The 16,254-nt window shown below is 44.9% G+C and overlaps 1 protein-coding gene across 2 annotated transcripts in view; it reads left to right on the top strand.

The window, feature by feature from the left end:
* Positions 1-5,291: 5,291 nt before the first annotated feature.
* The window catches only part of Tango6 (transport and golgi organization 6 homolog), a 158,177-nt gene continuing 147,214 nt past the window's right edge, over positions 5,292-16,254 (top strand). The window contains exons 1-3 of one of the 2 annotated variants that reach the window (XM_040736606.1): positions 5,292-5,454; positions 11,280-11,920; positions 15,521-15,637. In XM_040736606.1, coding sequence (XP_040592540.1) covers positions 5,352-5,454; positions 11,280-11,920; positions 15,521-15,637 — 861 coding nt within the window. In that variant the 5' untranslated portion in view covers positions 5,292-5,351. The remainder of the gene's footprint in view (positions 5,455-11,279; positions 11,921-15,520; positions 15,638-16,254) is intronic. The other variant, XM_040736604.1, reaches the window with a different exon arrangement.

Below are 16,254 nucleotides of genomic sequence, written 5' to 3'. Positions count from 1 at the left end.
GGGTCTCAGATCCTCTGGAGGTGTAGTTACAGGCATTCAAGGTACAACTGTTTTGTTTTTTTTTTTTTTTTTTTTTTGGTTTTTCGAGACAGGGTTTCTCTGTGGCTTTGGAGGCTGTCCTGAAACTAGCTCTTGTAGACCAGGCTGGCCTCGAACTCACAGAGATCCGCCTGCCTCTGCCTCCTGAGTGCTGGGATTAAAGGCGTGCGCCACCAACGCCCGGCTTCAAGGCACAACTGTATTGTAGTGTGTATCCGGGCCTTATTCCTTTATTGGAAGAGTAATATCCCATTAGACATATGTGCCACGTTTTTGCCCATCTCGGGTCGGGCCATTGAAATGACGTGTGTAGGGCATCTGATTCAGTTCTGGCTTTAGATTCTTTTAGGACTACACTGTGAAGTGGAATTGCCAGTTGTCTGCTCAGGATCCTGACTGTCCTCATGGGTGCAATAAAGGCAGTGTGGTTTTGTTTGTTTGCTTATTTGTTTTTGTTTTTTTCGAATCAGGGTTTCTCTGTATTGTCTTGGAGGCTGTCCTGGAACTCGCTCTGTAAACCAGGTTGGCCTCAAACTCACAGATATCTGCCTGCCTCTGCCTCCTGAGTGTTGGGATTAAAGGCATGTGCCACCAATGCCCGTAAGGCAGTGTGGTTTTGTAAGGGAAACTTTATTCCTGGGACACAAATGCTAAAAGGGTGCACGGCATCTGGGAGATAACAAGAAAATGGTTCAGAAATACATATTGAGAGGTGTCAAGAGAGCAAATGCAGCCAATAAAATGGCAGTGTGTCCTGCCCTTGGATTTTTATTTTTGTTCTTCAGACAGGGTTTCACTGTAGTCCAGACTGGCCTGAAACTGCCATGTACCCTGAGCCTAGTTCACACTGTCCTTGAAGTTGCAATTTTGTCTCAGCTTCCTGAGTACCAGATTACAACCCTGCAAATGCCTAGATTGACTTACTTTTTTTTTTTTCTTTTTAAGTCGGGAAGAAATAAGGAGCCCAGAAATAAGTCTTATGGAACTGGTGTCCTAGTGTCATTCTGTTACTGTGATTAAATACTGACCAAAAGCAACTTGGAGAGGAAAGGGTTTGTTTAACTTATACTTCCAGATCACAGTCTGTCACCCAGAGAAGTCAGGGTAGGGACTTGAAGCAGAATCCATGGAGCTAATTGTCAGCTAGCTTTTTTTGTGAGGTGGGTTGACAGGAAGGGTCTTAATTGTATAGCCCTGGATAGCCTGGCAGGTAAAATAATGAACCTGAACCTGAACCTTCACTTACACATTGATGCTTGTTCAGTGGATCTAAGACTACACAGAATGGCTAAAACTAGAACTCTTAAAAGAGCAGGAAAGATTCTTTGATCTTGGATTGATTCTCTGACACCAGAAGCATAAGCAACAAAAGAGGAAAAAGGTAAGGGCTGGAATATAGTTCAGTAACAGAAGGCTTGCCCAGCACGAGCGTGCAGGGAGACAGTTGCAGAAGATAAACACAAATATCCCAGCTATCACAGATGGCTTCCAAAGGTGGTTTCCACAAGCACCTTGTGTGCTGGCCTCTTTCCTGGAAATTCTGGGCTTGTGAAACAGCCACTGATACCCTGAAAGTTTTGTTAGTTCTGGATGGAGCAAAAAGGGGACAAGCAACTTCTGTGTACTTTGGTTTCTTGTGTAGCTGCTGCCCCTGGATGTGCACAGGGTTGGTCCTCTCCTGGATATTGTTTTAGTGAGGGCAGTCTGTAATGGATGCTTAACAGCATGTTACTGGGGGGCTCCCAGGTGTAGCTTTGTTTTGTCTATTTTCTTTTTTTAGATCACTTTGTTTTATGTGTATGGATGTTTGCTTTAATTTCTTTTATGTGTATCTGTGCACCACTCACATGCCTGGTGCCCGTGGAGGACAGAAGAGGGCATCAGATCCTCTGAAACTGGAGTTACAGGTGGTTGTGAGCAGCCATGTCGGTGCTGGGAATCAATCCTGAGGCCTCTACAAGAGCAATAATTGCTCCTAACCTTTGAGGCATTTCTTTAGCCCTGTTTATTTGTTTCTTGAGACAGAGTGTCTATTGGCCTCAAGTTTACTGAGTACACTAGACTGCCTGGCCAACCAGCCTCAGGGATCCAGTGTGTAGATCCAGTGTGCACCCAGGTTTTTAAAAATGTGGTTTTAGGCATCAGACTCAGATTCTCTTAATTGCAAGGCAAGTCCTTACTGACTTACCTTTCTCCTCCATCCCCCTTTTGAAATTAAAAATCATATGTATTTGTGGGTGTGATTTATTTAGTGTATGCAGGTGGGAAAGGTTGTGCATGTGAAAGTCAGAGAACATTGTTGGCATTAGGGGTCAGTTTTCTCAGTTCCAGGCATAAAACTCAAGACTCGGTGGCAACCGCCTTTACTCAGTAAGCCATTTTGCTACCCCGCTCCCCCTGTTTTTGAGACTGACCTTGAACTCTATGTAAGAACAGACTGACTGCGAATTACTGGGCAATCCTGCCTCAGCCTGCTTGCTGAGTGCACCATCCTGTCTGACCTCACTAAACATTTAACACCCTCAATCACTTTTAGTAACTTTTCCTTGGATGAGCTTGTGCCTATACTGAGGGGAAGTTGTCTGGAAGCAAGCCTGAAAGGAAATGTATACAATGGAAGAACATTATGGTAACTTTCAACGTCCCGTGTTTCCCTATCAAACACATTCCCCACTTAACGATGTCCGCAGGGTCTTGAGGAAGAGATGGTGAAAAGTCAGTTACCACACAGCATCTCCCCTGTGGCAGATATTGCCAGTGATGCCTAAAGTTCTCTCAGTGGCATCGTGAACGTTTTTTCACTTTAGAGGCTAGAAAAGGGGTGAGTTTGGGTTGGAATCAAGAGGAATGAGACAGACGGGGAGGGCCTAGCTAGCTCTTCTTTCCCCGTGCCTGTGACTATATGTGGAGTGTTTCTGCTCCCCAAGACTCCTAGCCATTAATTTGGAAGGGTTGGGAGTCAGCTATGCTCCCTCCCAATGCACTGCTCAAGGAACATTTTTCATAGGAGGTCTTAAGAGGGAAGTGACAATGATAGAGGACCATGTCCTGGGGCAGGAAGAGGACCAGGAGGAGAGAGGAAGAGTGACAAGGGGGAGCAATAGACTGGAGTGAGGGGATACAAGCAAGGGATAACTCTGTGTGTGTGTGTGTGTGTGTGTGTGTGTGTGTGTGTGTGTGTGTGTGTGGTGTAAATGTCATAATAAATTTTTCCTCATGCTAACTAAAAATAGTTGAAAAGAAAAGGTGTTGTGTAAAAGGAAGCTTTCCTTGCTAGCCGCTTTGGTATATCACCCGCCAGTCGCCTGGGCTTTGCCACATTGTAGTCCCCAAATAACCACACAAGACGCTGTATTAATTTTGAAGCTGTTGGCCTTGCTTGTCTCTTACTGGCTAGCTCTGCTTTAAGTAATTACCCCATAATTGTTAATCTAAGTATGTCTCTTACCGGAGAATAGTTCCGGGTTTCCTACCCCATGGCGGTTACATGTCGACTCTCTGTGTTTCTCCTTCCCAGAATCCTCCTGGACTCCTAGTCCCACCTACCTAGATTCCTATTGGCCAGCAGTAATTTATTGACATATACACAGGACTTCCCCAACAGTGTTGTCCTGAGTGAGCTCTCTGAATGTCCCATCAGAAATTATGGAGGTGAAGAACCTGTTGCTGATTATCTGAATCTCAGCCTTAAATTCTATTTTCTATATAAACATGATATAGAACAAAGAGGAACTCTACAAAGGACATTTCAAAACCTTACCACTGGGGGTGCCAGCTAGGGGCGCTGGCTTTAATCTCTGTCACTCAATAAAAACCACATATACTGATGATGATGTTTGTATCTACCACATTCACAGAGGATATGTGTATGTGTATATTGACTTTTAGAATTTTAAAAGAATTACTTATTTTATAGTTTTTTTTTCGGGACAGGGTTTCTCTGTATTGTTTTGGAGGCTGTCCTGGAACTCGTTCTGTAGACCAGGCTAGCCTTGAACTCACAGAGATCTGCCTGCCTCTGCCTCCTGAGTGTTGGGATTAAAGGCGTGCGCCACAAACACCTGGCTAGTTATGTGGTTTTTGCCTGCATATATGTCTGAACATCACATGTATAGCTAGCTGGTCTTCTTGGAGGCCAAAAGAGGGTGTCAGATCCCCTAGAACTGGAGTTAGAGAGGCACTATGTGGGTGATGGAAATTGAACCTGACTGGGTCCTCTACAAAAACAACAAATGCTCTAAACCACTGATGCATCTCTCTGGCCCCCATGTATATTTAATTTTAAATATCACGTAAGGAAACTGGTTATACTCAATTTAATATTTTTTGCCATTGTTGCTTTTTGAGACAGGCTTCTGAACCCAGCGTGCTTGAATGCATCATTGGTGTGAGCTACTCCTCCTGGTCTTAGGCACAACTGTGAACATTGTTTTATTGTGTTTCAGCACTTGAGTATTTTATACTAAAATACATTTATTTTACAAGAAACTTTCTGTTTTATCTTTTTTGTTGTTGAAGTACTGAGGATTGAACGCATGATCTTGTGCACACCAGCTAAGTGCTCTATCACTGAGCAACATCTCCAGCTCTTTTTATCATTTTTGAGACACTAAACTGCATAGGCTGGCTTTGAACTTTTGATTCTCCTGCTAAAGCCTCTATGGTAGCTAGGATTAGAGGGATGTGCTAGACCAATTATGTCCTTTCTATTTTGTTTTGAGACAGGGTGACCTGCCACTTGCTATATAAAACAAGCAGCCTCTGCTTCCAAGCACTAGGCTTAAAGATGTGTGCCACCACGTTTGTCCTTTATTTTGTCTTTTCTACAGAAAGCTAATTATATTTTCTGTTAAAAATATTTTATAATATGCTTGTGCATTCATGTGTGTGCATATGAGGTATTATATTCCTCGTGGCCCTGGGTTTACCTGCTGGTGTCCGGTTCTGAGAATTTAATTTGGATCCAGTGGTTTTTCGAGACAGGGTTTCTCTGTGGCTTTGGAGGCTGTCCTGGAACTCACTTGGTAGTCCAGGCTGGTCTCGAACTCACAGAGATCCGCCTGCCTCTGCCTCCCGAGTGCTGGGATTAAAGGCGTGCGCCACCAACGCCCGGCTACATGAAACTTTTGTTTTTCATCATTCTCAGAGGAATAAAGGAGACCAGAAAAAAAAAGTAACGAGAAAGGGGCGTTCCTGACAGAGCAGGCCCCGCCCCATGCATCGGACACGCCCCCCGCCACACTCAACATGGCGGCCACGCTGGTCCGCTGTGGCGTCTGAACGCATCTCAGGAGGCGAGCTCCTCCCCTATCATGGCGGCCCCACAGCCTCCGGCGGCAGCGCCGAGTGGGGTTCTGGAGACATGTGGTCTGGAGCAGATTCTGGAAGCGCTGAGGCTGCTGCTGAGCCCGGGAGGTGAGAGGACGAATCTTGGCGCGAGGCCGGACCTGAGCCTCGCGGGTCCGCGGGTCTCCCAGGCTTGCCCTGGCTCCACAGCACGTTCCCCTCAGGCCCTCCCGGGATCTCCGTCCCGCTCCTGAGGGCGTTTGGGCCTTTACTAGTCTCACTTAAAACTCAAGGAAACTGATGCTCCCGGGGGGCCTTCGCCGAGGACCTTGGGCGCTTCACTGTTGAGCGACTCAGGTCCTGGGATCCTGCGCCGCTCTGAAGCCTGGACTGCATGGATGGAGACACCTTCAGACAGGTGTAATGTGAGGTCTCAGCCGCTTGAGGGCTCCGGGCCCGATGGGCACGCTTGAGATCCGTACCAAATACCAAGTGACCGAGATGCGGAGCAGGGGCGGTTTGACTTCCTCTCTGGTATCATGGATGCACAGAGTGACCTTTAATCGTTTGTGTTGAGTTGACCCTTCCGAGTTTAGAATCTGAAGGGACCTAGGGAATGGTGAAACCTTGCGCTGCCATTTTCTGTTGAGTCCCAATTCATGGTGATTTGACTGCCTCTGCCTCTCAAGTGCTGGCGTTAGGCAGGCATCACAATTCACCTTTCTTTTCTTTCTTTCTTTTTTTTTTTTCCTTTTTCTTTTTTCTTTTCGAGACAGGGTTTCTCTGTGGCTTTGGAGGCTGTCCCGGAACTAGCTCTTGTAGACCAGGCTGGCGTCGAACTCAGAGATCCTCCTGCCTCTGCCTCCCTAGTGCTGGGATTAAAGGTGTGCGCCACCAACGCCCGGCTTCTTTTTTTTAGAGGGTATCACTCTCTAGTTAAGGCTGTTCTGGAACGCATGCCCCCAAATCACGTGGTCATGTTGGAGGGCCGACCATGGGATCTAGAACTCAGTTCTGCACGTCGCCTTCTCAAACTAAGGCAAATTATTAGGAATAGAGCTTCTGATGCTTTCTGGAAATGTAGGGAAGGATGTAGGAAATAATTTATAAATACAGTTGGATCCTTTTGTAGCCCCGTTCCGACTGTAGTCCCACAAAGCTGGACTCCCACAAAGTATGGGGGGCATGTCGAATTATCGAGGTAAAGGCACATGTAAGGTGATTGCTCTCAGTCTCAAATGTCGTTCCCAAACATCACACTGTACTAGTGGGAAGTGAACAGAAATTAATAATAGATGAAAGCCTAGTAAGTTTCAGTCCCCACAGTGTTCTGTTTATGTGTTTATCATTTAGTCTTCACAACAACCTCCTAACGTATTGTAGAGGAAGGAGCCAAGGCCCAGGTACATTGGAAATTCCCCAAAGTAAAAAGTAAGTGGCAGAGTTTAGTTTCCTTCACCAAAGCATGGTAAATATACAGTATTGCCCCAAATTAAGAGTCAGTGGTAGCTGGGCAGCAGTGTCCCAGCACTCAGAGGCAGAGGAAGGAGGACCTCTGTGGGTTTGAGGCCAACCCTTCTACAGATCGAGTTCTAGGACAGCCAGGGATACACAGAGAAACCCTGTCTTGGAAAAACAGCAAAGCAAAACAAAAAGTCAATGCCAAGATACAGATTTTATTATTTCTACGAGTATGCGTGTACCTATTCCTATGAGTGTGTTTGTGTGCACCATATGCACGCAGGAGCCCACAGAGGTGTGAAGGGGGTGTCAGATTACCTGGGACAGGGGTAATAGCAGTTGTGAGCTATCACATGGGTGCTGGGACTTGAACCCCAATGTACCATCCTGCATCTCCCATATTAAGAGAAAAAAGATTTACTTTATTTTAAATTATGTTTATCTGAGGTTATATACATGTGAGTGCAGTTATTAAGAGAGACCAGGAGTGTTAGAGCCCCAGAGCTGAGTTTATAGGCAGTGTGAACCACCTGATGTGGGTGCTGGGAACTGAACTTGGGTCCTCTGTCTTGTTAAGGGAGAGATCCCGTGTTCAGCAGTTGTAGCTATTGGGTTGGTTTGGTTTCGATTTTTTTTTCCCTTTCCCTGTTTGAGATAGAGTCTCTTGTACATCAGACCCACCACAAAACTGTTTGATCTTGAACTCGTTTTGTGATGAATTTAAGTTTCCGGTTCCTTTGTCTCTGCTACCTAAAAGCTGAGATTACAGGCATGCACCATCACGCCTGGTTTATGTCGTGCTGGGGAATCAAATCCAGGTCATCTTGCTTGCTGGGCAGTCACTCCACCAACTGAACTACATCTACAGCACTGTTTAAATTTAGCCCAGGCTGACCTTAAACTCAAGGCAATCCTAGTGTCGAAGCCTTTCCAGTGTTTGGATTACAGGCCTGTGCTGCTATTCCTGGCTTGAGAGTAAGGTGAAATAAACAAAACTTAGAAGTAATTATCACAAAAGACATATACATCCCTGTGGAAGGTCCTCTCTAACCTTCAAGAATGTGGAGATGAGTTATATACACATGCACATTTAACTCAGGAGAACCCAAACATTCCTGTTTGAAAAAGGAATACATGTATGCTAAAATCTTTCATTTTTTAAAGAATTACTTTATTTTTATCTATGTGTATGTCTCTGTGTGTATGTGCACATGTGTGGGTGCATGTGGAGACCAGAAGAGGGCATTAGATCCCTTGGAAATGGAGTTACATGTGGTTGTGAACCCCTTTACGTGGGTGTTGGGAACAAAATTCTGGTTCTCTGAAAGAGCAGTAAGTACTCTCAGCCCTGAGCCTTATGTCCACCCCCCTAAATATTGTATGTGTAGTTACTGTGTGAATCTAGATGCTTTGTTTTTCTTTTTCCTCCCTTTTTACTTTTCATTAAAATTTTTTTGGAATGACTTTTTTTGTTTGTTTTGTTTTGAGGCAGTGTTTTTCTGTGTAGTCCTGACTGTCTTGGAACTCCCTTTGTAGACCAGGCTGGCCTTGACCTCAGAGATCTGCATGCCTCTGCCTCCTGAGAGCTAGGACTAAGGGTGTGTGCCATTACCACCTGGCTAGAAATGACTTTTTAAAGAGGTTTCATGTTATTGCCCGGGCTGGTCTAGAACTCTATGTAGTTCAGGCTGGATTCAAACAAGTGGCCAAAACTGCCTGGGTCTCCTGAGTTTTGGGGTTGCAGGTATGTTCTACTTTTTTGTTTTGGTTCTGGGGATCAAATCTCGGGTCTGTGCTTACACATACTCTATCAGTTTAGTTTACTACTGCAGTGTGTGTGTGTGTGTGTGTGTGTGTGTGTGTGTGTGTGTGTGTGTGTGTTTGAGACAGGGTCTAGCTATATACCCTTGGAACCTGTTGTGTACAACAGGTTGGCCTCAGACTTTGGGAATTTGCCTACTTTTGCTTCCCAAGTTCTCAGATCACATACCTATACCCCTTATCTGGCTCTTTTTGGTGAGGGTAGGTTTTTTGGGAGGCGGTTGGGGCAGGGTCTTATTCTTTAGCTAGAGCTAGCCCAGAATATACTGTGTAGACCAGGCTGACCTTAACTGGAAGCAATCTTTCTGCGTCATCCTTCCAAGTGCTGCAGTAACAGATGTCCACCTCTATTCTACCTTGTAGTGACATGTTAAAGGAAAAGTAACTGAGAAAGAGCAGCATTGTTTTACATATTTAAATCTCTTTTTGTGTCTGATACTGGAGAAAAAACTTAGGACCTGATGTGTGTACCTTTGTACATCCCCAACCCTGCCTCAGCGTTAACGTTATAGCCAGTTTTCATCTATCTATCTATCTATCTATCTATGCATATCTATCACCTGTCTATCTACTATCTATTTCCAACTTGACACAAACTAAAAGGGAACCTCAAATGAGGAAGTGCCTCCATCAGATTGGCCTGTAGGCTTGTCTGTGGTGTATTTTCTTCACTAATGATTAATGCGGGAGGGCCCAGTGCACTGGACAGTGCTACCCCTGGGCAGGTGGCCCATGGTGAGCAGGCATGGGGAGTACCTAGTGAGCAGCATTTCCCCGTCACTTCTGCTTCAGTTCCTGCCACCTGTTCTTGCCTTGGCATCCTCAGACGATGTACTCTAACCTGTAAGTCAAAGAAACCTCTTCCTCCTCAAGTTGCTTTTGGCTTAGTGTTTATCATGGACATAGAAGTGAACTAGGGCAGTTATTATGGAATTGTTTTGCCCTTGCAGACTTCTCAGCAACCAGGGTCCTTTATGTCACATCTTAGGAATTGCTTTAGTATCAGACATGGTGCATGCCTCTAATCCCAGCACTCAGGAGGCAGAGACCAGTTCGGGTTATGTAGCAAGACCCTTCAAAACCAAGCAGGGGTTGTGGGGAAGGAGGTGGGGTTTGCTGTTGAAGAAAAAGAGCCAATATTTTCAGGTATTTTATTTCATCACTGTTACCAGTAGAGGGCAGGGCAGACTGCTGTATCGTAAGGCTCCTGCAGAACCCCCACCAAGCTTTTGCTTTAAAGCACTGCCTTGTATGTCACACCTGGCCGCAGAAATTGTGTACCACAGGGAGTCATGGGGAGATTGGTTGTTGACCTGAATGGTTAGTGGCTACAAGCTCACATTTTCTGTTTAGGTGTGCATTTACGGAAATAACCCTATCTTAATGCTAGTGGATCAGAATACTTGCCTGGTCAGCCCTAGTTTTATAACCCTAAGTACCTTTTTATATAGAGAAGCAATGAGATTTACTACAGAAAAGATTTAAATGTAATTCAGTGAAAAAAGAAAAATGCCTGGGTAGATGGCTCATTTGGTAATGTGCTTGCTATACAAGCATGAGGACCTGAGTTCTGGTTCTTAGCAGAAACATAAAAAACCTGAGGGTACTGGGCTCTAGTGGTGCTTGCCTTTAGTTCCAGCATTTGGGAGGCAGAGGCAGGTGGATCTCAGTGAGTTCAAGGCCAGCCTGGTCTACAAAAAGAGTTCCAGGACAGCTAAGACTTACACAGAAAACCCTGTCTAGAAAAAAACAAAACAAAACAAAAAAACAAAACAAAAAGCTGAGGGTAACAGTTTGTACCTGTAATCTTAGTATCAGGGAAGCAGAGACGAAAGTACTTCAAAACTCTTGTTATTTTGATTCACATATCCATATCCCCACACCCCACCTATAGGTCTCATGTATAGCTCAGATTAGCCCCTATCTCTTGGCAACCTTCCTATAGTCTTCCAAATGCTAGCATTGCAGGTATGAACCACTGTGTTCAGCTGTTTCTTGCTTTTTTTTTTAATAAAATTTTTTAGATTTATTTGTGTGTGTGTGTGTGTGTGTGTGTGTGTGTGTGTGTACATATGTTGGTACATGCACCTGTGTGTATGTCTGTACAGAAGCAAGATGAGGGCATCAGGTCATCCTCCCTTTTTTTTTTAAATCTCTCTCTCTGCTTTTTCTTTTGAGGCAAGGTCTCTCCTGGATTCTAGGGCTCATGTTTTTCTTAGCTAGGCTGAAGTCAGTAAGGTCAGCATCCCTTCTGTCTCCACCCCATTTAGAACTAGGGTTATAGGCATAGGCCAGATGCCTGGCTTGCTATATGGGTGCTGGGATCCAAACACGGGTCCTCATGATTGTGCAAGCAGAAGATGCTGTTTACTACTGAGCTATCTTGCCAGCCCGTAGATTTTTTTTTTCTTTTTAAAAGTTTGAGGTTGGGATCGCAGTTCAGTGGCAGAACAGTCGCATAGCATGTGTAAGGGCTTGGGTTGTCCTCAGCATCACAAAAAAGACTCGCACAAAAGGAATTTCTCAGCTGCCTAACAATCTTATAGTCAGCACCCCAATTTTCCCCTTCTTTACTGGCCATCTCCAGGTTGAAGTGGGCAATACGTTCTATACAGAAGGGAGTATTGTTTGTTTTCTTTGTTCATTATTTCCCTTTTTTTCTCCTTCAAAAGGATCAGGCTCAAGTTCACTACAGAACACAAAACATGATGTCTTGTTGGAGACTCTAAAATCTAACCTGTCTGCCTTGGAGGCCAAGTTTCTGAAGGATGCTCGGTGGAAGAAGCTGAAAGTCCTAAGAGATGAAATTGCCAGTAAGGCGGAGTGGCTGCAGAACTCCGAGGATATCACGTGGAGTTTCACCTCTCAAACTTTGTTGCTGCTGCTGAGTTTGAAGGAAACTATGACCCGCCTTGTAGCTGATTTCAGTCCAGGTGCACCTAACCCTAGGACTCCAGAAGCTGCTCCTGCCCTCAGTCCAGATACACTCAGTGTCTCCCAACAGAAGACTGTCCAGTCAGTTCTGCAGTTTGTAGTTACCTTGGGTGTCTGCCCCTACCTCATGCCTGGTGTGGGAGTCCCTCTGAAATACAGGACTGAGTTTGGAGCTGTTGTTCAAGATGTAGTATGCCTGGAGGCTGCCCCCCATGCCACCCGGAGACTGTACATCTGCTGCAGGGTCCTCCTAGATCTGGCTCAGCATGCATCTCTGGGAAGCATGATTTTCTGCCGCCATTTTGGGGATATTGCAGCAGGTCTGTGCCAGCTGGGGTTCAGCCCAATCAAAAGAAAACCACCAGCACCTGTGGAAGAGGTAAATATACAGAGAGAGAGACTGTGAATGATAGTGTGTATATTTATGTAAGGTTCTAAGTGCATTTCTTAGTTCTTCAAAAACGAGCTGATGGAAAGATCTAGAATTTCTCTCTCTCTCTCTCTTTCTTTTTTTCTGGGGAGGTTTGAGACAGGGTTTCTTTGTATAGCCCTGGCTGTCCTAGAACTTGCCCTATAGACCAGGCTGGCCTCAAACTTAGAGATACCCCTGCCTCTGCCTCCCAAGTGCTGGGATTAAAGACTTGTGCTACCTCACCAGGCTAAGATCTAGAATTTCTTTCTAAAGCCAAAGTGCACCCAGAGTGTAGTCTTTTGGGAAATAGGGTATTGGAAACTTCAAGAAGTGATTTCACTATTTTATCTGTCCCTTGTCATTTTGTGGGATAGCTATTTCAACCTATTTCTTTGAATGTCTATTTACTCTCTTATTTAACTTATTTTTTATTTATGTGTATAGTATGTGTCTATGAGTGTGTATGCCACCTGCATGCAGATACCCTTGGACCCCTTAGGAGCTGGAATTATAGGTTATTGTGAGCCACCTGGATGTTGGTACTGGGAACCAGACTAAATCTTCTGGAAGAGCAGCAAGAACTCTTAATTGCTGAGCCATCTCTCCAGCCCTTTTATAAAATGAATATATTAATACAAACTTTGGAAGTGAGACTAATGGTTGTGAGGATAATGATAATGTATACCAAGTACCTAACCCAGTCCTCACTAGTGTTATTCAGAAAATAGTTAATTTTAGCACTAAACAAGTTATGCCTTCTTTCTCAGGAGGCTCAATGAGATAAAGAATACAAAAGTCAGTCACTATTGTATTAGATATTGGGGGTATCTATGGCATACCACCCAAATGCACTGGATCTTGTCTGATAGATGGAGGCTAAGCCTGGTTAGTACTTGGAAGGGAATGTTGGGGGAATGTGCTGTTCAGAGAGCAGTTGAGTAGCAGCTGGTGTCTGAACCACAGATTTTGTGTGGAGGTAACAGAAGCTTAAGACATTGTCCTAGTTAGCTACAGCTGTCAACTTGATACAGCTTAGTGCATTTAAGGGAGTCTCAATTCAAGGGTTGCCTAGATTGGTTCTGGTTAAATCTGTGAGGAATTGTCTTGATTAATGATTGATGTGGGATGATGCAGTGCACTGTGTGTTGTTCCATCTCTGGGCAGGTGATCCTAGACTGCATACAAAAGCTAGCTGAGCAGAGAACCAGAGAGCTAGCCAGTGAACACATTCCTCCATGGTTTTTTTTTCTTTTTCGAGACAGGGTTTCTCTGTGTTGCTTTGGAGGCTGTCCTGGAACTCGCTCTGTAGACCAGGCTGGCCTCGAACTCACAGAGATCCGCCTGCCTCTGCCTCCCGAGTGCTGGGATTAAAGGCGTGTGCCACCAACGCCCGGCTGGTTTCTTTTTTTTTTTTTTTTAAATATTTTATTTATTTATGTATTGTGTATACAGTCTTCTGCATGCATGCCAGCAGAGGGCACCAGATCTCATTCAAGGTGGTTGTGAGCCACCATGTTGCTGGGAATTGAACTCAGGACCTCTGGAAGAACAGTCAGTGCTCTTAACCACTGAGCCATCTCTCCAGCCCCCATGGTTTCTGCTTTAGAGCCTGCCCTGACTTCCCTCAATGATGAGCAGTGACCTGGAAATGTAAGCCAGATAAACCCTTTCCTCCTCAACTTGTTTTTGGTCATTGTTTATTACATTAGCAGAAAGCAAACTAGAGTAGACATGGTCTTTCTCTTCATATAACTTACACAAAACTGAGGAGATAAGATTTACAAGTAGAACTCCATTGTGTCTTCCCTTAGTGGACCAGTCTCAGGAGCTAGCGAGAGATGCTGCCATTAAAATATAAACAGGTCAAGAATCACACAACATGAGTTGATGCCCCAGTGCTGCCTTACTAAGCTGTCACTTCTCTTACACCTGCCGGGCTCACCCTTCTGTTTATTGCTTTGTTTTTTTTGTTGTTGTTGTTGTTGTTTTTGATTTTGATTTTTCTTTTTTCAAAGATTTATTTATTATATATACACAGTATTTTGCCTACATGTATGCTTGTAACCAGAAGAGGGCACCAGATCTCATTACGGATGGCTGTGAGCCACCATGTGGTTGCTGGGAATTGAACTCAGAACCTCTGGAAGAGCAGCCAGTGCTCTTAACCTCTGAGCCACCTCTCCAGCCCCTTTTTTTGATTTTTTAAGACAGGGTTTTTCTGTGGCTTTGGAAGCTGTCCTAGTACTAGCTCTTGTAGACCAGGCTGGCCTCGAACTCACAGAGATCCGCCTGCCTCAGCCTCCTGAGTGCTGGGATTAAAGGCATGTGCCACCAACGCCCGGCTGCTTTGTATTTGTTATTCATCACAACAATAGTAACCCTAGCATACCACTTCCCAAGTATTTACCTAAAAGTCACTGTGTCCAAGCAGTGTCACTAAACAGTGTCCAGAGCAGAGCACCCGCTCTTTATTCCAGGGTAATGCATATTGGTAGAACCAGCAGCATCTATAGCCTGAGGTCGGGGTCTTGTTGTTGTTTCTGAGGCCCTCCAGTGTCCTGAGGGTCTTAGGCAAGACAGAAAAGAAGTCAAGCATACTGAAAGAACCCAAGTGTAAAGGCTGGCTCAGGAGTTGACAGGAATACCCCATGATTGCACATTGTGAAGCTGTCTGCATGGTACACACATCTCAGTGTGTTACGTGGTAATTAGTGGTGAGTACCTGAGGAGATGGTACTGTTGGGCATTAAGAGTACCTGAAGTGACTTTCATCCCTCTTTGACAGTTAAGTTCTGAATGCATGAAAAATCAGTTATCAGAGTAGGAGATGAAAAATCAAAATGAGGGGGTGGCAAGATGATGTCTTATCAGGTAGAGATGCTTACCATGTATACCTGATGACCTCAGTTTAATTCCCAGAACCCACATAAAGGTGCAGGGAGAGAACCAATTCCACAATGAAGTAAAATATATCACCACTGTTGTTCATAAAGACAGAGGTGGAGAAGATCTCTCTCTCTCTGGTTTTTTGAGACAAGGTTTCTCTTTGTGGACCAGGCTGGCTTTGAACTCAGAGATCTGCCTGCCTCTGCCTCCCTAACGCTGGGATTAAAGGTGTGTGCCACCACCATCTGGCTAGTTTTGCTGGTGAGGAGAGATCTTAAATTAAGATGGAGCTCTATCAGCGCACTCTAGTCAGGCACACTTACTGCTCATCCAGTCTTAGGAGCCCTGGAAAACTGTGGCGCCATCTGCCCCGTGACAGGGGATACACATCTGCTCTGTCTCACTCCCACTGAGAGAAGAGGAGCAGACTGAGCAGCAAGTGTTCAGTGGACAGCAAGCAGGTATATTCCACAGTTGCCAGCAGGTGAGCACATCTCCTGCCCAGAACAGAGCAGGTGAGAGATGGAGAAAGGGCCAGGGGTGTTTGCAGAGCACAACCTCCTTTATGCGAATGGACTAAGGGAATGCCTTCTTCTTCTCCCCTCTTGGTTTTAGTAAACATTACCTTCTGTTCTCTGCCTGCTCTGTATTCCACTAAAGCCAAGTGCACATTTCTTTTAGGTTTTAACAGAAGAGGAAAGAACCCTATCAAGGAGGTCATTGAGAGACATCTTGGATCAAGTCTACCAGCCATTAGCTGTCCGGGAATTACTTATCCTCCAGGGAGGACCCCCCCAGGTATTCAGGCCTTGGGATGTGTGGTGCTGTCTTCTTTGCTTGGAAAGTTAGCTGGCTTTAGTTTCCTGTAAAATCATCTAATTGAGCCTTGCTTCTTTTTTTTTTTTTTTTTTTTTTTTTTGGTTTTTTCGAGACAGGGTTTCTCTGTATTGTTTCGGAGGCTATCGGTCCAGCCCGGCCTCGAACTTACAGAGATCCGCCTGCCTCTGCCTCCGAGCCTTGCTTCTTTAATAGCAGTATTATTATTTTGTAGATAGGTTTCACTATGTAGCCCTGATAGGCCTAGACCTCTCACAAAGATCTGCCTGCTTTGGATTCCCAAGCGATAGGATTAAAGTCATGTACCACCACATTTTATTTTATTTGTATGTATGTTCTTTGCCTGCATGTATGTCTGTACACCATGTGTGTCTAATGCCCACAGAGGCCAGAAGAGGCTGTTGGATTTCCTGCAGTTAAACTGGTTAAAGGTGGTGAACCACCATGTGGGTGCTAGGAATCAAACCTGGGTCCTTTGGAAGAGTGGCCAGTGCTCTGAATTGCTGAGATATCTCTCCAGACCCTTACAATGTAATCCAGGCTGGTCTTGAACTCACACTGCTTCAGCCTCCAAAGTG

This window comes from Mesocricetus auratus, unplaced genomic scaffold, assembly GCF_017639785.1.
Source record: "Mesocricetus auratus isolate SY011 unplaced genomic scaffold, BCM_Maur_2.0 Super-Scaffold_100062, whole genome shotgun sequence".
In the NCBI taxonomy this organism is placed as follows: Eukaryota; Metazoa; Chordata; class Mammalia; order Rodentia; family Cricetidae; genus Mesocricetus; species Mesocricetus auratus.
This window is presented reverse-complemented; position numbering and strand designations above follow the sequence as displayed.